The sequence below is a fragment of the Mauremys reevesii genome, linkage group 14 (genome assembly GCF_016161935.1).
Source record: "Mauremys reevesii isolate NIE-2019 linkage group 14, ASM1616193v1, whole genome shotgun sequence".
In the NCBI taxonomy this organism is placed as follows: Eukaryota; Metazoa; Chordata; order Testudines; family Geoemydidae; genus Mauremys; species Mauremys reevesii.
This window is the reverse complement of record NC_052636.1, coordinates 10,028,459-10,054,450: the sequence shown is the minus strand read 5'-3', so window position 1 is coordinate 10,054,450 and position 25,992 is coordinate 10,028,459. Positions and strand designations below refer to the sequence as shown.

The 25,992-nt window shown below is 52.5% G+C and overlaps 1 protein-coding gene across 1 annotated transcript in view; it reads left to right on the top strand.

Moving 5' to 3' along the window:
• Positions 1-915: 915 nt before the first annotated feature.
• Positions 916-25,992, top strand: part of LOC120381922 (zinc finger protein 420-like) — a gene marked incomplete at both ends in the record, with an annotated part of 146,778 nt that continues 121,701 nt past the window's right edge. Inside the window, one exon of the mRNA XM_039500085.1 lies at positions 916-1,474. Coding sequence (XP_039356019.1) covers positions 916-1,474 — 559 coding nt within the window. The remainder of the gene's footprint in view (positions 1,475-25,992) is intronic.

Here is a 25,992-nt window from a genome sequence, read left to right as displayed (position 1 = left end):
GGCATGGGCCAGCTACTATTCTGGGTTTGTACTGTGCCTAGCACAATGGAGACCCACTGTTAGTTGGTCCTTAGGCACTAAGGTAATGAATATGATTTATAATAACAACTCTCCTTCCACTTGGAGTCAAGGAAGCTGGCCTTGGGATGTTACTGCTTAAAAATGAGCTGGGGTTAAAACCATGGACTATTCTTTGTGACAAGTATCCCACAAATTCCACTGACCTCCCTTGTTTTCTTTGCCTGAATTAGGGTTTCCAATTTCCAAACCTGATGTGATCTCGCAGCTGGAACGAGGGGAAGAGCCGTGGGTCCCGGACCTCCAGGGCTCTGAGAAAGAAGTGCTTCCAAGAGCTGCCTTCCCAGGTGAGGACTTGGTTAAATCAACTCAAAAACTGTGTGGGAATGCAGGAAACATTTGGGATGCCCTACAAAGACCCTGTGAGCTCTCCAAGTTGAGGATTGTTCCCTGCAGATGTGCAATCATTATGGCAGATGTCACTCATGGCTTCCCACCTATTCTGACTGACAACTAGCAGCAGGTCCCTCCCCATCTCGCTTTCCCCTGAGCGTTCTGGTGCGATGTGGATCAAAACTGATCCCTTCCTCTCTCCTCTGGGGAAGGGTTTGGGGAAAATCATCTCCTGATAGGACTGATCTCTCCTCCACATATTTTGGTTTGTTCCCCCCTTTTTCCATTCCTCTCACTGATATTTCCTTTCTCTCAGGTGCAGGGAGTGACCTGTGTCTGGATTCTCTCTGTCTCCCATCAGGTGATGGGAAGGTGAGAGAGAATGAGGAGGAGAAACCCCAACAGGAAGATGCTGAGCAAGTAGAACCACATGGGATGTTATCAGGAAGATCCAAAGGGAATGTTTCCGGGAGTTGTGCACTCCCAGAAAAAGCAAAAGCCTGTGAGACTCAGTACAGGCCAGAGGAGAACTTCAGTAGCTACTCAAACCTTATTACATGTGAAAGAATCAACTTGGAAGAGACACGCTACACATGCCATGAGTGTGCGAAAAGCTTCAGTCGGAACTCATACCTTACCACACATCGTAGAACCCACACTGGAGAGAGACCTTATGGATGCTCTGAGTGCGGGAAACAATTCATTGATAGTTCATCCCTTATCTCACATCAGCGAATTCACACAGGAGAGAGACCCTACACGTGCTCTGAGTGTGGGAAAAGCTTCAATCAGAGCTGCACCCTTATCACACATCAGAGAATCCACACTGGAGAGAGACCTTATGGATGCTCTGAGTGTGGGAAATGGTTCGTTGATAGTTCAGCCCTCAACTCTCATCAGCGAATCCACACAGGAGAGAGACCCTACACGTGCTGTGAGTGCGGGAAAAGCTTCAGTCGGAGCTCAGCCCTTATCAGACATCAGAGAATCCACACCAGGGAGACGCCCTACACATGTACTGAGTGTGGGAAAAGCTTCAATCAGAGCTCAAACCTTATCACACATCAGAAATTCCACATGAGAGAGAACTGTAACAAATCCCTTAACTAGTGCAGGCCAAAGATTTTTTTTTTAAAAAGATCACATTTGCTAATTCTCACATAGTGATCTTTGCACCATTTTCACTGTGGTCTCTGAGTTCCCCATATGAGTTGCCTGCTTCTGCCTTTTGCAGCTCACCCTTCTTTGGGGTCAGTCCTGTCATTTTTTTTCTATCAGCTGCTTTCCTTTGAGTCGTCGGAGTATGAGTCCCTCCAGTCAGGAATGTGCATCAGCTCCAGGTGGGAGAGAGAGATTTGATTCCCAACAACCTACACGGAGGCTAAAACTACCTGTGCCTGACATCCTCTAGGGCTGTACGTGGTGTTGGCTGCTCAAGTTAGTGATCTTGGTGTAAAAAGACAATTTTAGTTGTAGAGCAGATGCAGCCCAGGTGCAGGGGTTGGCATTAGCTTTCCCTTGACCTGACCTAAACTCCATCACTGTTCCTAGTCTAAACAAACCCTGAGCATCCCGGTTATACTGTTCCCCCATTTCACAGCAATTGTTAGTCATCATGTTCTCCCTTCAGAAACAATTTTTTTCCCAGTTGCTCTGATGTTGCTTCAGGTTGTGCTGCAGAGCAGATATTTTTATGATCATTTTCCGCACTTAAAATATATTGAACTATATCAAAGAGCAGGAACAGGGCAGAGATAGGGGAAAATGTCATTTCACCCGCTGTAGCAAGAGACGTAGTTAGGGTAAGACAGAGGGATTCCCTTATTCCCCATCACCATTCCAGTCCCCCATTTGTTCAATTGGTTAGGTCAGTATTTTTTCTAAAGGGCTGGGAAGAGGATTCCCTAGTGACTGATTTGGAACTAAGCAAAATACCCATGTATTTCACTACCAAAGCAGTTGTGGCCCAGGCCCTGCAGGAGGTCGCTTCTGAAGAGATCTCCTTTGTAATTAGGTGCATATTGCCTATTATTTGGGAAATACAATCCCTATGTAGGTAGGAATAGGAAAAATGGAAATGACATTTGTCTTCAGCTCACCCCTGGGACGTGCTGCAAATGTGTAGAAAATGAAATGAGTGTTGAATGTGCTATAGCTGCAGAAAGAAACCTATTTTTAATATATATATGACTTCTGGTGTCTTACAGGGATACTGAATTTAGTCCCTAATTTAAATCTGTGCCTCCAGATTAAAGAAATAAAAGAGCATATTTGGGGGAGTTGTACCTCACTATCGCTACTGATCTGTTGTGTGGCTGGTGAAGAATTCTACGCCAGAGAAATGTAAAATTATTCTAAGTGAGGTCAGAGATTTGACAAGAACTCAGGTAGAAATCGCAGGTACGAGTGGTTGATTTTCACCCCAGAGATGGAAGCTATGGTGACCTGTGGCCCAGGTAAACTATTTTTAGAATGCTGCTCCCTAGTTAACAGGTGTCAAGTATCAGAGGGGTAGCCGTGTTAGTCTGGATCTGTAAAAGCAGCAAAGAATCCTGTGGCACCTTATAGACTAACAGACGTTTTGGAGCATGAGCTTTCGTGGGTGAATACCCACTTCGTCTGATGCATGCTCATGCTCCAAAACGTCTGTTAGTCTATAAGGTGCCACAGGATTCTTTGCTGCTAGTTAACTGGCACATTCCTAAAGGACGCCACTATTAAATTGGGAACAACCAGCTTTTACCATTTGGATCCAAAGTTTCATGAAGCACAGAGAGAAACAGCTGATTCCTTCAGAGCCATTCCATGCCTGTGGGTCCCAATCTGGCTGCCTTGTTGGACAAGAAGCACTTCCATGCTGTGCAAATGATGGTAGCCAATGAGGGAATGTATCAGATTCCCAGTTCAGACTGCGGGATACATGAATGCTGAGTCCAGAGTCTGTGGTTTGGTCTCTTAGTTTTGCTCTTGAGTCTGAAGGATTAGTATCATTTCCCTGCTTCCTGCTATTTTGAAAGATTAGAAAGTGTGAAAATAGAGCACAGGTGGTTTTTCTCATGATGCAGCCTTCCCCATAGTGTGAGACCCCTTCCACCCACACTTACGGGAGAAGCCCCAGGGAGAAGTGAACTCACAGAAATGGTAGGCTCCTGGGTTATTGTAGAATGTGACTTCACACAAAGCTGAGTGGGTGGAAATGGGAATTAAGAGAAAACTGCCCTATAGGTTTATATTTTGTAATCTTTGAATAAATTGTTACCTGCAACAATGAAATTAAACAGGAAGTTAATTAGTGTAAAGTAAGAGGTTGATTCTGTGATAACTTTCAGTGTTACAATATAATTCAGGTTTTCTTCTAGTTCCTGCCCCCTCCTACTATATCGGAAATAGTGGCTAATCCTGAAATTAAACCCTCACTCCAAAGGAATTAGAGTGGGGGAATATGTGAGACAAATAGCATGTACGAGAATAGAGACCCAGGATAGACTGTAGTTATTTCTATTTCAAATGGAATTTACTTTGATATCTTTTAAAATAAATCTTCTACTAGGAGGAAAATTACTCGAGACGAGGTGTAACCTTTTACCCAGTTCGAGGGTAACAGCCACAGAGTTTCCCAGGTCTCTTGTTTGCAAAGCAAAGACGTCACATCAGGCAGGCGATGTCAAAATCCGAAATGGTGATGGGTGTCTGCTGGGAGCTTTTCTGGGTTGGTTTCTTACATTTGTTTTTTTTTTTTAATTTATTTAATTTTTTGGTTTGTTTTTGCAACCTGTTGTTTTTATAGGTGCGGAGGCCCCTTTTCCTGTTGAGCACAGCTGTTTAACCTCAGGCCTGGCTCTGGAAACCTCTTCAGCGCTGGCCTTGTGTTTCTTTCATGTTTGATGTCTTTGGGGTTCACACATCCGCACTCCATGCTGTTCACAGCAACAGATGCTTTGAGAAACCTGCAGGGTAAGTGGGCCTTTTCCAAACTGACATTGGCCCAAAGACTGCCTCAATTCAGATGGATTGGGACAGGCCTGTATCACGGGAGTGGTTCACACCTGATTTGCCCAGAGACCCTGGGGGAGTTGTGGTGAGATAGGATAAGTAGGAATAACAACAATGAAGTTAAAGGTAAGAGTAAAAGAGCCTCATCTTGCAGGCTAGTAAGACTGTTCTGTTCATTCCCTCTGACACATCTGGCACTGGTCACTCTCAGGCAGCACACGGGGCTAGATGGACCATTGGTCTGACCCAGTATGACCAGGTTTGCGTTCTTATGTAAGCCATTTACGGCCTTGTCTACACTGGCAAGTTTCTGCACAGTAAAGCAGCTTTCTGTGGTGTAACATCTGAGGTGTACACACTGCCAAGCCACTTAGTGCACAGAAACTGAGCAGTTGCAGCACTGTAAAAAAACCCACCCCAACGAGAGGCGTACAGCTTCTGCTGGGGCTGCAGCACCACGGTGCCAGTGTAGACATTCTGGTCAATTCCAGTGCTGTGATTGGGCCCGGGAGGTGTCCCACAATCCCTGTTCTCGCCTCTCTGGTCTTCCATTTGAACTCTACTGCACTGACCTCAGGTGACCAACCGTGAATCCCACCCCTTAAATTCCTTGGGAATTTTGAAAGTCCCACTTCTACAGAGACTGATTATGGTTACAGACCCCTCCTGAAATTAGAGCAGGATCTTTTGAAGTTTTATCTCATAGTAAAGTAACACAATTCAAACCTGTCGGCACAGAGGAGAAAGCACTCCTTCACTTCACATTTATTGCTCCTGGTCTCCCTGACAAACTTCCTTTTCTCAGGGCTGCTCCAGGTGTTTTCCCTCTTCTCCCTTCCAGCTGTGGTTTTGGGACTGCAGCAGCTCCCCAGGGCCAGCTTTGCTCTTTCACTTACATCCTTCACTTGTTTGGATAGAGCTATGTCTGCCCCCAGTTTAATTCACATCTGAGACCTCAGGTACCAGCAGATCGTTACAAAGGCTGAATTCCCATCACCACCAGTGGGAGGTTATCCTGGGCTGCCAGGGCTGCAGGATTTAGCCCATGATTGGTCAAGGTGCTACAGCAGCTGCACTCTTACATTGTGAGTCCTGCAGCCTATTACCAAACTGCTCTGCCATAGTCTGCAGGGGGCCTGACTTGCTGAGAATCTGGCAGAAGAGAGACCCTGGAGTAGAGAAGGAAAATGTCCTCAGCAGTCACAGCCGGCAGGAGCAGGGAAGGTTCGGTTTGTTTTTAAACTTCTCTGCCTGCTCAAGCCTTTAATCATTCCTGTGGCTCTTCTCTGAAGCCTCTGCAATTTATCAGGGAAAGCAGCCAACCCATGAACCAACCAAACCAAACCAACCAACCAAACCAGGCTGGTCTGACGGATGTAACAATCTATTGCCTTCCAAGCTTGAATACAAATCATATCGTTCTATTCACCCAAGAGTTCCACTTTAAGGGCTTTTTGTTTTCTGGTTCCAATCAAATCCTGTGCAACAGCATCATTGTTAACTCACGGCTTGGTCACAGGGTCACAAAGTGGGCAGGTCTAAATCTTTCCTCCCACACCAATGAAAAAATCAGTGACAGAAAATGCCGTAAACATTTCTGTCTGTCCTTGAGATCCTGCCGCAGGGACAAGGCTTGAGGATGCAAATGACATGTTAAGGCTTCATTGGTTTGCACGTTCCTTTACTCCATTAGTGATAAGGGTGCGTGAGCGTGAAATCATCCAGCTCTGACTTTCACACCGGAGGCAATTTTCAGGCTTGCAATAAAAAAAAAATCTATCTAAACTGAGCAAGTTGAATCGAGTTGTTGCGAGATGATAAATCCAGAGCCCCAGGCTGACTTTCCTTCATCACATGTTTTTAGAGTAGATCACATTCACTGGGTGGGTCTTCTGCTGGGAAGTGTCTGTCCAGTGGCAGCACCCAGTGCACATTCCCACTTACAAACCCATCTTCAATATATCCGCCACTGCACCTAGCGCGGGGGGAGGGTCCCCGTGGTCGGGCTCCAGCCCCTGGATCCCGAGCCTGGCAAGCCTGAGTCAGCCGGCCTGGGCCAGCTGTGGGGTTTAATTGCAGTGCAGACATACACGGGTGTCACAATCCCAGCTTTCTCCTCAGGGAATCAAGCCCTCGTTCCCCCCCCCATGACAGGCAGGGAGAGTCACCACTGTACTCGTGAGGTCGGAACTGACGCTGCCCCTTCACAGGGACCCAGGGGAACGGCTGAGGCAGCTCCTTGGCCAGCTGTGGCTGGCAGGAGACCCAGCGAGGCAGGAGCTGCTCTGGGTTCTCGGCAGGGGAGAGTAACTGGGAGAAGGGGGGAGTTTGTCTCTGATTTACAGGGAGCTTTGCCAGAGTGGAGCCTGTAGGTCACATGCTGGGGGGCTGTGACGGGCACACAGGCTCCGTGCTCTGGAACAGCTCTGAGTCAAACCCAGGCAGGAGCCTCCTCAGTGTGACCCCCCCAGGGGACGCTCTCGCTGGGGGAAGCCTCCTTGGCTTCAGCCCCTCCTGGGACTGACCTTGGACCTTTCAGCCCCCCTTTCCACACCAGGAGCTTCCTGCAGTGAGTCCACCTGAATCAGACACCTGGGAAAGCCTCACCCCCCCCCCCCGAAGGGGAGTCCTGCACCCCCAACTTCCACAGTCCCCAGTGACTCTCAGCCAGCGCTGTACAACAGAAGGTTTGTTAGGGGTCTGGGATCCAGCCTGGGAAAGTTCTGTGTTCGCACAGGAAGCAGGAAGATTCAGCAACGTCCATCTTGGGGAGACCCCGAACTCAGAGCCTGGGCTCTCCCCTCAAATCCCAACCCAGCAGACTCCTTGCTCCCAACAGCCCGACTCAGCCAGGCCCTTTGCCCCTCGTCTGTCCTTTGTCCTGTTTCCCTGGCAACCTGCTCACCTGGCCTCCAGCTCGTTCTTTGTTCTCCGACTCCTCCCAGCCAGCTGGCCTCTTGCAGCAGGTGTGCCCCGGCCATCGGTTGCTAGGAGACAGAATTTGTGGCCATTGTCTGGGCCCAGGCAGCTCGACAGCAACCACACCTGCCCTTTGGGGTCTCTGCCAAGATTTAACCCCCTTGTCCCACCACCGAGATCCGTGGTCCCAAAACACTTCAGGGTCATGCCCCCACCCCATCCATGCTCCCCCCGAGTCGTGGCTGGGAGTGGGGCCGCAGCTAAGGGGGAAGGGACACAGACAGGGGTAAGGGGGCTGAGGCAGGGGCCAGAGCTGGGGCTGGAGCCAAGAGTGGAGCTGGGTGGTTCCCCCTCCCCACCCCCCATGGGGGCTGGCCTGGGCCCAGCTGCATCCCCCTGAATGTTACTCCATTCCCTCTGGCAGGGGGCACCCCACATTTTGGACCTTTAACCTAGATAATCGTGCAACAAATAGGGGAAACTGAGGTACACACAAGATGCAAACAAAACATCCAGAAAATTCCCACTTCGTCACAGGGGTGTCAGTGGGGTCTGAGCTGGGCAGCAGCATAGGGAAGTGGGGAGGTTAAACTGCAAAACATCCCCCTGTGTTCCCGCAAAAGCCTCTCGTTTATCCCCTAACCCCCTCCCCATGAAAATCTCCACCCCTGCCCTGGCCCACAGAGACCCCTCACTCCAACGCAGATTTTTAACTTTTCTTACTTGTCCTTGGCCTTCCACAAACATTGTTCCCATCAAAATCATCAAAGGCTTTTACAATGAGAATGAGAAAACAAACTAAATCAAACCCAAAGAAACCGCTATCGACCTCCCCACCACACACACTTTGGGTCTGAATTTTTCTACTGAAATGTTGAGGCAATAAAACTCTCACTGCTCTTATCCAGAAACAAACCTAAGCTCCCCATGCAGTACCTGGGGCATCTATGTCTGACCCACCAAGGCTTCAGCTCCTTTGGGGAGATTTCCAGCTGCCCAGTCCTGCTGCTATTCCAGGGGAGCAATTCCTGACTCCTGTCAGCGTTTATCTCAGCCCCGTTCTGGGCATCACAGGTTTCTCCAGGAAAGGGCAGCGAGTGGTTCTAGGGGCCAGTGATCCTCCTCCAAATCGAGCTAGAACCTGAGACTTCTTCCCCTTCCCCAGGTTGTGGGCGGGGAGGCATTTCACAGAGCTCTCGGAGCTATAGCCCGTGGATAAGGAGAGAAAAAGCCTCCCATCCCCTCTGCTCTGGGGCTGGGTTTCCTCCTGAAGCCTCTGCCCCCCACCTAGTGCCTATGGCTCATCCCTGACCCTTGCTGCTGCTCCTTGCTATAGACTGTGAAAGGAGCGGAGGCAGCAGAGGAGCTTTCTGGGGACGCAGATCTGAGGCTTTGGGAAAGCCAGATTGTCTGAGACATCAGAGCTCTGCAAACCAGGCAGCCACCCCCTCAATCCGAGGCCTGTTCCAGCCCTGAGTCTGGGCTGCCGCAATCCCTCACCCAGAGCAGGGCGCCCACAGATTACAGCCTGGAAATAGGCGTGTGAGACTAACTCCTGTTCTCCTGACAGGGCCTCCCTAGACCAAGTGGCATCCCAGGCAAGAAGTGTCTTCAGTGCCCCCCCCCCCACTCCATATGTTAAACCATTTAATACCTTATTTTTATTGGATTTTTAGCTAATTTAATGATTTCTATGCACAATATGGTTGCAGGATTTTCTCTATAATATAATAAAATAAATGTTCATTCTAGGATGTGTAAATCTGTATTTATTCATGCCGTATATAAGCAAATGAAAAATAATTTCTTTTAAGCATATAGAAACTTTTAATTTTGACAGTAACTGAAATGTACTAACATCTAGAAATGGAACTGTCACCAGCACAGGGTGGGCTGGTATTAAATAGTGTTACAGTCGGAGACAGACAGCGTTAGGATGTTAACCCCAGCCCTTTGTTCAAAGGTCGCTTCTCTCGCCTTTCCCCCATGAACTGAAGCGCAGCATTCAAGAGATCCGGAGACTAGTTGATGACGTTTCCAAGTGCTAAAATAGCAAGCGATGTCCGTCTTGCATTGGCCATTATTGACTGGAGCAATGGTTTATGGAGAATAAACTTCAAGGTGAGAAGCAGTAGCCCAAAAAGGCCCCTGCAGGTGCTGAAGTAGCTCAGTTGGGCGAGCATTAGACTGAAGATCTAAAGGTCCCTGGTTCAATCCCAGGTTTCAGCAGGCTGTTTCATCCCTCTTCCTGCAGCAGTGAGCTCTTTCCTGGAAGCCCAGCACTGCCTTTACTCAATGCAAGTCCCTCATTTTGGGCTTCACTGCAGGAAAAGGCAGCATTGGCTTCTGCACCCAGTTGGCTCACCTGACCTTTCTTTCTTCTCTTGCTGCTTCTCAGCAAGGGGAAGAAAAAGAAGCTCCCCTTCAAGCTAGAGTCACAAGGGTGATGTAAGGACGACTTCCTGATCCCTGGCTCCAGTCCTCTGCTCTTCCAGCTGACCCATCAGAGAGCTGCTGCCAGTTTCTCCAGGTTCGCCCATCAGTGTGTGCCAGGGTGAGCACCACCAAAGTGCAGGGAATTTGAGGGCGGGGCAGGGCAGTGTACTGTAATGGAGTTTCTGTAGTGTAGTGGTTCTCACATTTGCCTAACCTGCATCAAGCCGGCTAGGCAGAACTGACACCAACTTGTCTGGGGTGTTTCCCAGAAGCAGAGCACAAGTTTGAAATACAGGCAGCATAGAACCAATATTCATAACGTCAACTACAAAAATGATACACATCTAGAGAGAGCATCATTATTAACCAATCAGAACCTCTCCATAGACCCCCCTACACAACAACCTTTATACAATATTGGCTGCAAATATAGAACAGTGGTTGCAATGGTGATCTATACAGTTACAGTTTATGTCAATAACGTCACAGGAGGTGACACGGCATCAGTGAGACTGATACTGGAATACTGCCTCCAGTTTTGGTGTCCTCGTTTGAAAAAGATGTTGTGAAATTAGAGTTTGGGACAGCAAAGATCCACCAAATGTTCTGAGGGCTGGAGAAGATTGAAAGGTGACTTCATTGAAGTGTTGAAGTGTCTTAATGGAGAGAAAAGACTGGGTATTAAAGGGCTCTTGAATCGAGCAGAGAAAGGCATAACAAGACCCAGTGGCTGGAAGGTGAAAAGAGACAAATTCATATTACAACTAAGGCACAAATATTCAACAGCGAGGATGATTCACCACAGGAACAAGCTACCAAGGGAAGTGGTGGATTCTCCATCTCTTGATGTCATTTCATGAAGACTAGATGCCTTTCTGCAATGTGTTTGCCCCAAAAGTAGCTATGGTGTCCTACAGGAGGCCTGTGATATGCAGGGGGTCAGATTAGATGCTCTAATGGTCTCTTCTGGCCATAAAGTTGACTCATTTCTGAAAATCTGAGTGTAGCATTGGGAGCAGCGTCTGATGTTTCCCTGTCTAGCCGGCTTGCTGCCTAGAACGAACACTCCTGGAGTGGGGTGATCCACAGGGAGTAGCTCAAACCTCCAAAGTACCTAGGCAGGGGCAGGACATTGGCACAGCAAGGGAGGGGTGTGGCAGTGACATCACAAAGGCGTTTTGCAGGACCTCAGACTATTGGTCCAAGGTGGTGGGGAGGTGGTGACCTCACAGAAAGATGCTGACATCAGCCAGGTAGGACAGGGGCAAGGGGCCAGGGAAACCTCAGAGACCCCTGTGGCTTTGCTTCAGCAAGTCTCCTTCTCCAGGTCTCTCTTTGAGGACTGAGAGAGTATTCGGGTTCACGGACGTGAGCACAAGGAGGAACCTCTTTCGAGTTTTCTCCTTCCCCTTTAGTGATTTTACTGGAAAACAGCCGTCCCTGTTTACAAGGTAAGAGCCTCCTGGAAGTTTGAAACCTGTTCAGTCTGATCCAGCTGGTGACAGCTGAATTCTAGGCATGGAAAACACGAGCTTAAGGAGGCAGAATTTTATTCCGCACCTGGGATTTTGTCCCTTAGAATCACTGGGGACATTAGGGTTTGTCCTTTGTGTTTCACCTTTTCCTCCCTCCCTCCTTTCTCTTCATCTCTTCCTTCTTTTGTCCTTTCTCCTATTCCCCTCCCACTACCGTGTGTGTGTGTGTTGTGGGAGAGGGCTCTGCAGCTCCCACTGTCGGAGCTCCACCCAAAAATGTGGGGCTGAAATAGTGCTCGGGCAGTGATCCCCACCAGTGACCTGGGCCATCCTTTGGGCTCTCTGGTGAGAACCCTCAGCCTCCCGTCCTCAGTCTCTACCCTGATTGGCTGAGCAGGGGGTTATTGACAGGAGGAGACTCAGGTCCTTGTTCTCTTTTAAGACCAAGGAAATAAGTCAGAACCAGTTCTATGTTTGATTAATTTTGCTGCTTCTCTGCATTAATGGTCTCTGAGCAGTTCATGATTCTCTCTAACATTGCAGTTCTCCTCAAATACTTGCTGAATAATTCCTGTGCACTGTTGTTGGTCTGGAGCTCATCTGAGAGCACTTTATTCAGGTCATTCAATGTCTGAAATTCAAGATCCGATGGTTAGTTTGAAAATCAGGGCTCTTGGGTTCTATTCCCAACTCTGCCACTGGCTGGCTGTGTGACCTCAGACAAGTCAATTCTCCTTTCTCAGCCTTAGCTTCTCCCTCTTTCGAGTAGGGATAATAATGATCCGCTCCTACCTACCTCAACGTGCGTGGAGGCAGGGCCGGCTCTAGATTTTTTGCCGTCCCAAGCAAAAAAATTGTTTGGCTTCCCCCACCCCACCCCACCCCTTGGCTCCCCCCTGCACCTCCCTGCCACCCCAGCCCTGGGCTCTCCCCACACACACATACCCCTGCACTCTTCTTCCACCCCAGGGTCACTGGTAACTTGCTCCCATGTGGGTCATTCAGCAGGGATTTTGGATGTGCACAGAACACAGACAGGACTGGTTCCCATATGGTTACACAGCTGCAGTAAAGTGGAACAATTTTCAGCTTGTGTGATTGGAGGAGATCTGGATGCATATTGTAAGACTGTCCTCCATACATGAGGAAAAGTTGAGGTGCCTTTATTATTCTTTTGTTCCACTCTTTGTTTCTATGGGGAATTTGCCAATGCAATATCACTGTCTTCCTTTTAAACAAATAAAACAAAAACAAACAAAAAGGCAATGGCTGTTGAAAATAGCAATTCCAGTCCTAATAACCCCTGGGAAGCATTTCTTGCTCAATTTTATCCTACTTTTTCTACAGCAAATGACAGTGGATCAGTATATTTGATTTGGAAGAAAACAGCTGCCCAAACTGAGCTGGAGCACTCCTGAATGTTGAGGTATTCAAATCTGGAAGGCAGGTGCTATATTCCCTTTCTGAACATTGTGTAACCCCTTTGGGGTCTAGAGAGCATGGCCCCTTTAAATCTTTTTCCCAAAGGGGGAGGGGGAGAGTAAAAAAAAAGGAGGGAAACTCCAGGGGGCAGGGCTGGAGCTGAAGGGAGAGAGAGGAGAAGCAGCATGGCTGGCCCTGGGGAAGGAAGCAGAGAGAACCTGCTGGAGGCCTGAGGAGGACAAGCCTGATCGGGGACAGCCCAGGACAGGAGCCAGGAGAAGTCCTGTGCCGGGGGGAATCGCCCGAGAAGGACAGGCCAGAGCTGGACCCAGTATCACGGCTGCCCGGAGCTGCCTGGGGCTGTGAGTACTGGGGCTTGTGACTCCGCACTGGGAATAAGGAGGGAGGCTGTTAGATAGTTAAGTGGGGAGGTGGCCGCTCTGTGGGGCTTTGCAGAGAGCGGCAGAAGAGGCACCGGAGGGGTTTGCTGGGGAGAGTTCACTGGCGCTGAAGACGACCAGGAGCACCCAAGACTCACCACCGGACTGGAACTTTGCTCAGGCCTCCTGAACACTGTGTACAGACACATTGCTCGGTATCTGCCCTGTCAGACTGTGCTACCGCTGGGTCCGTGGGGCCTTGGTTTGAATGCAGCCCTGTTTTCCTGCTCCCCCTATATTTCCCCTTGTTGTTTTTCTCCTCCCAGCCCTCTGTAAATAAATATCTCCCTTTGTTATATAGACTGTGCTTTTCCTGTGGGTGAGTGTGTTCACTCTGGGGGTTTGGAACAGGTGCCCCTGGGGTGGAAGGGATTTCTCCTGCTGCATTCCTGCGCGCGCTGTCTCTTGGCCAGAGCTGCCTGCAGAGCAGACTCCATCTTGGCCACGAGGGCGCTAAAGTTACACTTGGTGGCCCGTACGGGGATTTGCAGCACACACACACACATACCCACACCCCTACGTTGCGCACCCTGGGCTTTTTCTTCACAGAGAAAAGAAACTCCTGAGTAACTTTCATCTCAGTAAAAAAAAAAAATGGAGAGAGGATTATTAGAAGACCTGTGCCGAGGGGCACGAATCCCAGTAACCAAAGCTGTGCTGGTGGCGGGGTTCCCAGAAGAGATGGAACCAAATGAGATTGAGGAGAGCTTAGATGCAGCTGAAATACTGGGGAGGGTAAAGGTCCACACCCGTATTTACAACCGCAAAGTGAAGGGCATGGTAGCACTATGTACTCACTCCAAGGAAGCAGATCTTGACAAAGTGCCCAAAGAGGTGAAAGTAGAAGGTATCCCCTGGACAATTCTCGGCGCAGAGCAGTCCCCTCCTAGTGTGCCTGAGTCACTTGAGGTGGATTCTTTAGCACAGAAATTGCAAGCTCTGATGGTAGATGAGAAACGGACAAGAGAAGAATTAATTTTAGCATTAGGAGGGGCTCCAACACCTGCAGCACCCAGCCTGGTGGGATGGGCCAAAGAGCTGGGAAATGCTCTCAAAGATGCATTGAAGCCGGTGCATAAAAATGCTCCATACAAGCGGTTACGTTCATTCTCGGGGGTGTCACCTGTACCCTCAGGGGAGGATGATTATGAAACATGGAGGGATTTTACGGTGCCACTTGTCCAAGAGTGGGAATGCTCTGATGCTGAGAAGCGGAAACGGGTGCTTGAGAGTCTGAGGGGACCTGCCATGCGAATTATCCGAACCCTGAAAGACTCACAACCAGCTGCCACAGTGCAAAACTATTTAACCGCTCTTGAGAGTGTCTATGGTGCTACTGATAGCAGTGAAGACCTGTATTATCGTTTCCGCCATACCTATCAGGAGCCCCACGAACGATTGTCTGATTTCATCAGGAGACTAGAGGATTTGCTACAGCAGGTAGTGCGGAAGGAGGGCATCCCCACCAAGCGCATTGATTTCGCTAGGTTGGACCAAATCCTCCGGGGCACCCAACAAGATGGGTTGATGTTGTGGAAACTGCAGCTGAGGGAGCGGGCCCAAAACCCACCCCCATTCCACAAGCTCATTCGAGAGATACGTGAGGAGGAGGACCGATTGTTGCAAGCGGATGCAGTGTTGCAGCCGAAGATGGCAGGGAGTCACACCACCACAGTGCTTGGAGAGATGGAGGATGCCCCATCAGTGGCAGCAGCACTGAGAGATTTGACCCGAGAAGTGGCCATAATGAAAGCTCAGGGACATACTGTGCCATCCTCAAGAGAGGAGAGTAGCAGAAGGGGTGATAGCCAGCGTGAAGGTTTCTGTTATAACTGTGGAAGAGATGGTCACTATGCCTTCGACTGTCAAAACAAGACAGATCATGCAAGGGTATCTCAGAGATTGCAGCAGACCATTAGGAGGCTTCAGGAAAACACCAACAGGGCTTGGGGAAGGAGCAACCCAAGACCCTGAAATTCCAAGGCTCCCCAGAAAAAACCACAAACAGAGGCTACCCACGTGAGCTAATAGGCCCCCAAGCTATAGTACCTGTTCGTGTAGAAGGACGATTGTGTGAGGCATTGCTGGACAGTGGATCACAGGTCACCATACTTTATGAATCCTACTACCGAGAACACCTGCAGCACTTGCCCCTGCGTCCCCTGTCTGGCCTGACAGTCTGGGGAATTGGCTGTAACTCCTGCCCCTATCGGGGATATATCCTGTTAAATGTTCAGTTCCCAAAGAATGTTGCGGGGGTAAACCAGGAAATAGAAACTTTGGCACTGGTCTGCCCAGATCCAAAGGGAAAAAAGTATGCACCTTTAATCCTAGGGACAAATGCAAACCTGTTCCAGAGGTTGGCGTGGAAATGCCGTGAGATGGCAGGGAACAACTATCTGCAGGAGCTGCCAATGCATGCGTTATGTAAAGCTGCATACCAGCGAGCCAGGGGGCCCCCATCCCAAAAGAAGACCAAGGCTAGGCCTTTTGGGAGGGATAGTTTCCAGTTTGGGGATTCCCCCATTCCTGCTGAGTGGAAGGACCGCCTGTGTGAGAAGTTAATCAAGAGAAAGGCTGTTTTCTCTATGCACGAATGGGATGTTGGGTGTGCACATGATGTGGAGCACCATATCCAAATGCAGAATGGTCGGCCTTTTCGAGAGAGGTTAAGACGATTAGCCCCCGCTAATATTGAAGATGTAAGGCAGCACCTACAGGAACTGGTTCAAGCAGGTATCATTGAGGAATCCAGGAGCCCCTACGCATCGCCGATCGTCGTAGTACGAAAGAAAAGTGAAAAGGTGCGCATGTGCGTCGACTATCGCACTCTGAACCAGCGGACGATCCCTGACCAATACACAATGCCCCGGGTGGATGATGCTTTGGATAGCTTGAATGGTAGCTGCTGGTTCTCTGTCCTTGACCTCCGCAGTGGATACTATCAAGTGCCCATGGCACCCAAGGACCGGGAAAAGACAGCATTCATCTGCCCTTTAGGATTTTACCAATTTAATCGCATGCCTCAAGGAGTATCTGGAGCTCCAGCCACATTTCAGCAACTCATGGAGCGGGTGGTAGGGGACATGCACCTGTTGGAGTGTCTGGTATACCTGGATGACATTATAGTGTTCGGGCGCACTTTAGAAGAACACGAGACTCGGCTGTGCAAAGTCCTGGATCGTTTGGAACAGGCTGGCCTCAAGTTATCCTTAGACAAGTGCATCTTCTGCCAGACATCCGTGCGGTATGTGGGACACATAGTGTCTGCAGATGGTATAGCTACAGACCCAAAGAAGGTGAAGGCGGTAACTACCTGGCCGAGGCCCACAACTCTCAAGGAATTAAGGTCATTTCTGGAATTCTGTGGCTATTACCGCAAGTTTATCAAAAATTTTTCGCACATCGTACATGCACTCACAGAGCTCACCAAGGGATACCCCCCCACAAATAAAAAAAAGGGAAACTCACCTCGCCATAAATACTTCAATGTGGGTGCACCTTTTGGAAAACGGTGAACTGCTAAGTGTGAAGAAGCTTTCCATAAAATCATTCAACAGCTCACGCAAGCACCTGTTTTGGTGTACGCTGATCCCACCCAGCCGTATGAACTTCATGTTAATGCAAGCTACACTGGTTTAGGCGCTGTCCTTTATCAAGAGCGTGAGGGCAAACTCCGACCGGTAGCATTTGCAAGTCAAGGTCTCACACCGCCTGAGAAAAACTACCCTGCACATCAAGTGGAGTTCCTGGCATTAAAATGGGCCATCACAGAGAGGTTCCATGACTACCTCTATGGGGCCAAGTTCACTGTAAAAACTAATAATAACCCTTTAACATACATCAAGACAACAGCAAAATTATCCGTAGCAGGACACCGGTGGTTAGCGGCACTCTCTGCCTATGATTTCACTCTGCAGTATCGACCCGGTCGAACAAACATGAATGCAGATGCCTTGTCTCGGCAACCTCACTCTAAGGATTTATTACTCAATGATCAGATAAATGTGGGGACCTCTAAACTAAGAGCTTTATGCCAACGGGTATCCATTGTGGAGAAAAAATCCACAGCCAATGGAGAACGGGCAATTGACTGTCTGGGTGCACCACCAGAAGCCATACCCATAGCCTACTCAAGTTTTACTAGAGTACTGGACCCACAGCTGCCCAAACTAAAGGATCAAGAGGTAAAGTACGCCCAGCGAGCTAATCCACGGATAAAAAACATCCTTTATGCATTGAAAAGGGGAAAAAATCCCAGGGCTATTCGACCAAGTCACCCAGAGGAGGCCCTTTTGCTGAAAGAATGGGATCGCTTATTGGTTCGGGATGGACGACTTTACCAAGGGCAAAAGCATCCTCAGAGGCCTCACCATAAGCAGTTGGTGCTACCGCAAAAGTACCGGCAAGGCGTGCTAAAGGCCTGCCACAATCAAATGGGGCATCTGGGAATCGAGCGGTTGGAGGCCCTAGTTAAGGCAAGATTCTATTGGCCCCAAATGGGGCCTGACATCGCCCACCATATTCGCACCTGCACCAAATGTATCCAGCGAAAGACTCTGCCTAAGCAGGCAGCTCCTCTTGTCAGCATCACAAGTTCTGCACCCATGGAGCTTGTCTTTATGGACTTTCTGTCATTAAAGCCTAACCGCCGGGGTACTGCAAATATCTTGGTGGTCACTGACCATTTTACTCGTTATGCCCAGGCTTATCCCACCAAAGATCAAAAAGCTTCCACGGTTGCCAAGATCCTGTGGAAAAAGTTCTTCGTCCACTATGGGTTGCCCGCCCGACTACACTCAGATCAGGGACGGAATTTTAAAAGTCAATTAATAAAAAAACTTTGTAAAATCATGGGAATAAAAAAATCACGCACCACCCCTTATCATCCCCAAGGGGATCCACTACCAAAACAATTCAACCGCACGCTACTAAACATGCTGGAAACTCTGAAGCCTCAGCAAAAAAAATACTAAAGCCAGCACGTAGAGCATTTGGTTCATGCATATAACTGCACTCGACACGATGCAACTGGGTTCACACCATACATGTTAATGTTCGGTCGAAAGGCCCGGTTGCCGATCGATCTCTGTTTTAAAGTGTCTTCAGATGGGGCACTCCCAAAAACATACTTGGGGTATGTGGCGCGCTTAAAAGATCAACTGAAAGAGGCATATCAAATAGCGACGCAAGCAGCTGGTCACCAAAATCAAAAGAATAAAACCCGATATAATCAGCGAGTGAGGCAACAGGAAATTCGGGTTGGTGACCGAGTTTTGGCCCAAAATCTCGGCCTACAGGGAAAACACAAAATTGCAGATCGTTGGGAGTCACACCCGTACATTATAGAGAAGAAACTTGGGGATCTACCAGTGTATCGCATACGCCCTGAGGGCAGTCGCGGCCCCACCAAAACTCTCCACCGGAATCATCTGTTACCTATAGGACAAGTATTGTTTCCCTGTAAGAATGTTTCCACAAATTCTGAGACTCCCGGACCTGCAAGTCGGACACGGTCCCAACGACGGAAATATACCCGTCCTCTGCAAACACCCAGCTCCTCGGAAAGTAAGGATAAAATAGGGTTTGGTAAACATCCAGTTGGGAATGACCTAACCCTAATGAATCCTTTTGTTGTCACGCAAAAAGATGGTGAAGGGAAAAACCCCACACTGAGCATTCCCGAGGCCTCACTGTCCCAAGCTGTAAAGACCCCCCAAGAACATAATAAGAAAGGTTCAGTGCAGGCAAAAAACCCTGTACCCCAAACAGCCACTTTAAACCCAAATGCACTTAAATTTGTACCTCAAAAACCCATCATCTTGCCTCCATGTCCAGTGGTGTCACCTCAGCCAACATCCGACAGCCAGCCTAGACGTTCCTCTAGGGAAGGGAAGCCCAGGTGTGTGCTGACGTATGATCGTTTAGGGGAACCCAGTGACCTACAGCTTCCTGGGGTGCCACGGGGGGCAAGCTGCCTCATGGGAAACCTGTTCTACCCCTCAGGGGCCTGTGGGATGGATGATGGGAATGCTTCTGACAAATGGGGGACCTGGGTCTCCTGCTAGGGATCCATGGCTTAAAGTTGCCTACCTTGATGGGGACATCAAGGATTATTTCTTTTGGGGGGGGAGAGTGTAACCCCTTTGGGGTCTAGAGAGCATGGCCCCTTTAAATCTTTTTCCCAAAGGGGGAGGGGGAGAGTAAAAAAAAAGGAGGGAAACTCCAGGGGGCAGGGCTGAAGCTGTAGGAAAAGAGAGAAGAAGCAGCATGGCTGGCCCTGGGATTTTTTTTGCTGAGGCTTCAGAGTTCCGCACTGGAAATAAGGAGGGAGGCTGTTAGATAGTTAAGTGGGGAGGTGGCCGCTCTGTGGGGCTTTGCAGAGAGCGGCAAAAGAGGCACCGGAGGGGTTTGCTGGGGAGAGTTCACTGGCGCTAAAGACAACCAGGAACACCCAAGACTCACCACCGAACTGGAACTTTGCTCAGGCCTCCTGAACACTGTGTACAGACACATTGCTCGGTATCTGCCCTGTCAGACTGTGCTACCGCTGGGTCCGTGGGGCCTTGGTTTAAATGCAGCCCTGTTTTCCTGCTCCCCCTATATTTCCCCTTGTTGTTTTTCTCCTCCCAGCCCTCTGTAAATAAATATCTCCCTTTGTTATATAGACTGTGCTTTTCCTGTGGGTGAGTGTGTTCACTCTGGGGGTTTGGAACAGGTGCCCCTGGGGTGGAAGGAATTTCTCCTGCTGCATTCCTGCGCGCGCTGTCTCTTGGCCAGAGCTGCCTGCAGAGCAGACTCCATCTTGGCCACAAGGGCGCTAAAGTTACAATTAGCTAAACCTGGAAAGGAAAAGTCAATTCCTGCTTCCATGGTTCAGGAGTGGAAATCCTCCTACGTGCCTGGTGCTGTATCTAGAGCTGCCCAGGTCCAGCAGAGCCTCCCCTCCCTCACTTTTCATTTTAACTTCTGGTGGGATCCACGTACCTCCCTTGCCAGGCTTCAGCTAGAGAGGGGCCCTGTCCATTTAGTCCCCCCAATTCCTTCTTTGGGGGCTGCCAGGTGAGGTCACACCAGTATCCCTCAGCCGGTCTGGGGATGTTTTCTGAAGGGGATGTCTGGGGCAAAGCTTTCTAGTCCAAAACGTCAGTGGCTGGAGGGGGGCACCATTTTCAGTAGTTTAATTTTTGGTATTGCACTGATTGACTGCTGGGTCTCTGAATGAGGCTTTATACTTGGGGGGTTGAGGGGGCAAGTGGGGAGCGGGTGGGCGAGCGGGTGGGCAAATGGCAGGTGGGCACAGAGGTGAGCAGTGAGCCAGCAGGGGCTCTAGGGGCGGGCATGGGGGTTTCTGGCAGGGGAGGGAGGAGGTGAAAGGAGGGGAGTGGTGGGTGGGGGACTGACTAGCAGGAGAGGCAGCAGGCCAGCAGGGGGCTAGGGGGTGAAGAGGGGTGTGACGGTGAGATCTGGTCACCCTATGGGGGCCATTTCTTCTCCCTCCCCCAAACCTTCCTTTTTGGCCCACAGCTGTTTTGGGGGGGGCGGTGCTGGGGAAGGAGGGTTTGTTTCCACAGGGATGGGTGGTGCTGGGGGGGTGTTTCAAGGGGGCTGGGTGGCACAGCGGGGGGGGCGCAATTTTATATTCTTGCCTTGGGTGTAAAAATAGCTAATTACAGCTCTTGGACCCCATATTGTGCTAGGTGCTGTACAATCCCTGGACAACTCTGGGACACCCAGGGGGGTCCCCTCAATCTCCCTGAGCCTCTGCTGCCCAACTTCTTCTGACTCCATTTAGATCACACCTGCCCCCCCCCTGCAAAAAACCCACCTTTCCAAAGAGTCCTTCTTTCCCTGCCCCCTGATTCTGCTTTCACACCCTGAGCCCATCTCCTCTCTTCATCCCTCCCGCCCCAGGTGAGCAGAGATGGAGGCAACTTCAGCCACTGGAGCCAGCCCCAGCGAGCGCTGCAGCCTGCCCGGGGGGTGTTTGCAGACACAGGAAGGGAGCAGCTGGGGGTGGGGGGTGCTGGGAAGTAGGAGGCAGGAGAACAAATCCCAGAGGGGGGGGCAGCTCCTGGGGGCGGGGCTCTGGCACAGCCCGGGGTGGGGCAGCTCCTGGGGCGGGGCTCTGGCACAGCCTGGGGTGGGGCAGCTCCTGGGGCAGGGCTCTGGCACAGGCTGGGGCGGGGCAGCTCCTGGGGCGGGGCTCTGACACAGCCCGGGAGCGGGGCAGCTCCTGGGGCGGGGCTCTGGCACAGCCCGGGGCGGGGCATCTCCTGGGGGCGGGGATCTGGCACAGCCCGGGGCGGGGCAGCTCCTGGGGCGGGGCTCTGGCATAGGCTAGGGCGGGCTCTGGCACAGCCCGGGGCGGGGCAGCTCCTGGGGCGGGGCTCTGGCACAGTCCGGGGGCGGGGCAGCTCCTGGGGCGGGGCTCTGGCACAGCCCGGGGCGGGGCAGCTCCTGGGGCGGAGCTCTGGCACAGCCCGGGGCGGGGCAGCTCCTGGGGGGGCTCTGGCACAGCCCGGGGCGGGGCAGCTCCTGGGGGCGGGGCTCTGGCACATTGTGACGCAGGAGCCCGGACTCAGCAGCTGCTCCCTGGTGGCCACGTGCTGCCAGCAGCGCTGGAGCCGCTCGGGCCGGAGCGGAGCCGCTGTTCTCAGCTGCAGCAGGAGCTGCCCCCGGCCCCGCTGGGCTCCAGGTGGGGACAGAGCCTGGGGCCCCCTGGGTGCGGCTGGCGGGGCGGGAGGAGAGGCCGGAGCTGCAGGCGGGGAAGGGCGGGGGCAGGCGGGGTTGATCGGTCTCTGGGCACCAGGGGAGCCCCGGGGCAGAGTGTGTGTCTGTGAGTGTCCCAGGCCCAGGCGTGCGCATGGGGGGAGACCCGGCACCCCAATGCCCTGAGCCCGGCTGGGGAGGCTGCTCCCCCCCTCCCGTGGGGGCTCGGGGGGGGGGGGGAGGCTGCGGCGGCTGCAGGCGGGTGCTCGGCCCCCTGGAATGACCCGCTGCCGGCAGCTTGTGGCGCCTCCTCCGCTGAGCTTTTCCCCGGGGGCGGCCTGGGCGCAGCTGCGATCAGCTGTTTGCTGGGCAGGCTCTGCTCCGCTGCTTCCTCCCCCCGCTCCTGGGGGGCTGAGTGAGCCCCCCCCGAACAGCCCCAGGGGTTGGTGGGGGGGCGGGACCAGCAGCAGCCGAGCCCCCCCGCTCCCCTGGGGCTGCCCCGCCCCGCTCGGGCTGGGGGCTCTGCCAGGGGCCCCACGTGAATCGCTGCTCCCTGCCCGCCAGGCTCGGCTCCGGCCCCAGCAGCGGCGGGTGCCCCGGGGAGCCCAGCTGGGCTGGGGCTGGGGGAGGTTGGTGGGAGGAGAAGCTCCAGATACCGGCAGGGGGGAGAGAGGAGCCGAGCTGGAGGGGGATGGAGAATCCCTGCTGGGTTGGGAGGTGGGGGTGGGGGGAGCCCCATACCCCAGCAGGAGCTGCACTGGGGTGGGGATGGAGGGGAAGAGGAGCCCCCCCTGGGACAGGGGGGTGGAAGCCTCGGACCCTGGCAGAAGATGTGGGGCTGAAGTCCCCAGCTCGGGAGCCCCAGCCACCTTAGTGGCAGAAGTTGCAGGGCTGAAGCCCTGACCCCCCCTCTGTGTGGAGCTGGCCTGAGCCCCTCTCGCTCCCATCCCCCCTGTGGAGCTGGCTCCCACTCTCCGGCGGTGGGGAAATTCAGCCCAAGTCTCCCCATATTGGTATCTCCATTCCCCTCCCCCCCATCACCCAGCCATGGATGGATTTAGCCCAGGAGGCAGGGTCAGTGTTGGCCCCACTGGGCAGGCGGGATCTAGGGCACAGCGAGGTGAATTGACTTTCCCAAGGCTAAGCAGGGAGTATGTGGCAGAGCAGAGACTCAAACCCAGAACACCTGAGCCTGAGTCCTGTGCCCTAACCACTAGGCAACCTTCCCCCGAAGGAGAGGGAACCTCCTCTGCCCCTTTGAGTGTGTGGGTGGGAGCAGCCACTAGACAGAGCTGCCAGGAGGTGGGGAGGGGGGTTGGATAGTTGGGGGGGTGATTAGAGGGTGGGGGGGGTCTCTGGAGGGGGCAGTCAGGGGACAAGGAGCGGGGGGGGTTGCATGGGTTGAGGGTCTGGGGTGCCTGTTGGGGGGTGGAGCGGGCTCAGGGCAGGCAGGGAGCAGAGGGAGCTGGATGGGTCGGGAGTTCTGGGGGTCCTGTCAGGGGGCGGTGTTACCAGATTTGCCCATTACTTGGGGGTACGCTCATTTATTCGGGTTACTTTTCTGGGGAGGGGATTCTGTAATTCTATCCATGTGCTGCTTGTCTCATGTGTGTTTTCATACGGAGCTCTGCTCCTCCCTTCTGCACGTCCCCTCCCAATGGAGCTCTGCTCCTCCCTTCTGCACGTCCCCTCCCAATGGAGCTCTCCTGAGGACCTCGGTTCCCTAGGGCTGGGTTTTTCCAGCCCCAAAACCGGATGAGCCCCCACCCACCCACCCGCCCCTATGGTAACAGAGCAAGTCTGAGCGGACCGGGTCAATCAGCACTGCCACGCTGACCCCGTATCTGCCCCTGGACTCACTGGGCTGGATGAAACAGCACTTCCAAGCTGTTACCCTTATGTGTCCCAGATTCAGTACGGCCCTGTCCCCACCTTCACATCACAATTGTACTGGCAGGAACCTCCTTGATGAGCAAACCCCACAGGATTCTGGGCGCTGCAGGGATCTGTAGCTTAGGTAAGAGACGCGTTGCTGCAGAGTGACTGGGGGAAGCTAAAACACAAAAGAGTGAGGTTCAGCAAGAGAGAGAGAAGCAGCCAGCTGAACCATGCAGGTTATGTATTGAATACTGGTGATCACTGCACAAGGAGCCTAAACCAACCTAACATCCACTATTAAAGGTTAATAGCTACGGTAGAAAGGAAAACAGAGCAAGAGAGAGAAAGTGGGGGGGGTCTCAGCCACTCCATGAGGCTTGAACTGGTCAGGGTTCCCAGGTGATGCTGGTAGCTGAGGGTCCTGAGGGCTGGAGACAGGCAGAGCCCCCAGCACGATCAGCCAGGAGAAGATGGAGTCAGTGGAACTGATGCCTAGTTTGGATCTAAGCATCAGCACCCTGACTGGAGGGTGAGTGGGATTTTTGTAGAGAAAATACAATGGTTGAAGGAGAAGACTAGATTTGTTTATAGGTAAGGCTGATGACTCAAGGGTTTTCTGTAGACTAGACAATAGGAGCTGATCACTCTTGGCTATGGGTGGTGTTTTCTTCAAGGAGCTCACAATGCCACTAGGCGGCTTCACTATTTGGATCAATTAAGGATCCATTGCTACAATTGGTCTGATAATTGCTGAGCTGGGTGTGGGCAGGCGTAGGTTCATTAGCATCTGGAGCAGAGATTCCCATGATGCAGTGCTTCCCTGCTTTTTCTGGTCCCAGAATTCAGTGTGGTTCTCTGCTCTCCATTCTGTATGTAAATTGAGATGGCTTCCTGTCCAGTGATGAGCTGCCAAAATATTAACAACCGGTTCCCTCCTCCTCACCTCACGAGAGGTCGTGCCCCCATGTTTTTTGACACCCCGGGACCCGGGACCCTCACCCATTCCCCTTCCCTGTCCCCTGACTGCCCCTGCCACCCCATCAACCCTCCTCTCATTCTTGATGCCCCCCTGGAACCTCTGCCCCATCCAACCACCCCTTCTCTCTGTCCCTGACTGCCCCCCAGCACCTCATCCAACCCCTGCTCCTTCCTGACTGCCCCCCTGGGACCCTTGCCCCCATTCAACCCCCTTGTACTCTGACCGCCCGACCCCTGTCCAGCCCCCCACAACCCACCGAACACCCCCTCCCTGTTCCCTACCCCCTTACCACACTGCCTGGAGCCAGGACCGCGACTGGCGCTGCAGGACCCGAGTCCCTGATCCGGGCTGGAGCCGCTCGGCCGGGACCGGTGCTGCGGGGCCCGAGCTGGGCCGTGTTGGAGCCACTTGGCCGGGACCAGCCCGAGCCAGGGGTGCTTGGCCAGGACACGGTTGGGGTGCTCGGACGGGCCAGGAGGAGCCGCTCAGGTGGAGACGGACTGGGCCGCGAGCTCCGTCCTCCTCCCCACCCCGGCCCGGATTACCTGCCTGCAACCCCGCCACCCCCCATTGCACCCCCTGCCTGCAGCCAGCCCTTGTCTGCACCCCCTGCCCTGCCACCCCCCATTGCACCCCCTGCCCTGCCCCCAGCCCCTGTCTGCACCCCTGCCTGCAGCCAGCCCCTGTCTGCACCCCTGCCCTGCCACCCCATTGCACCCCTGCCCTGCCCCCAGCCCCTGTCTGCACCCCTGCCCTGCCACCCCATTGCACCCCAGCCCCTGTCTGCACCCCATCGCTGCAGCCAGCCCGTCACCCTGCCCCCAGCCCTGTGTCTGCACCCCTGCCCTGCCACCCCCATTGCACCCCTGCCTGCCCCAGCCCCTGTCTGCACCCCTGCCCTGCCACCCCATTGCACCCGCTGCCTGCCCGTCTGCACCCCTGCCCTGCCACCCCTGCCCCCAACCTGTCTGCACCCCTGCCCTGCCCCCATTGCACCCCTGCCCCCATTGCACCCCTGCCCGCAGCCCCTGCCTACAGCCACCTCCTGCTCCCAGCTGCTCCCCCTGTGTGAGTGTCTGCACCCCCCCGCTCCTCCCTGCCCACAGTCGTATAAAATCCAGTCCAACAGTCCCCCTTTTCCACTAGTTCGTTAACAGCAATATAAAATCCCCTCAGATCTTGGTGTTTTTCTCTCATGTTATCAAATACGCAGTTTGTGACACATTTACTTTGCAAATCTCAAAGATTCATATAAAATAACCTAAACGTTTGCCCCACTGCTCTCTAGTTGTCTATTTCTAATTGAATATGCCCTGAGATTTCCCCT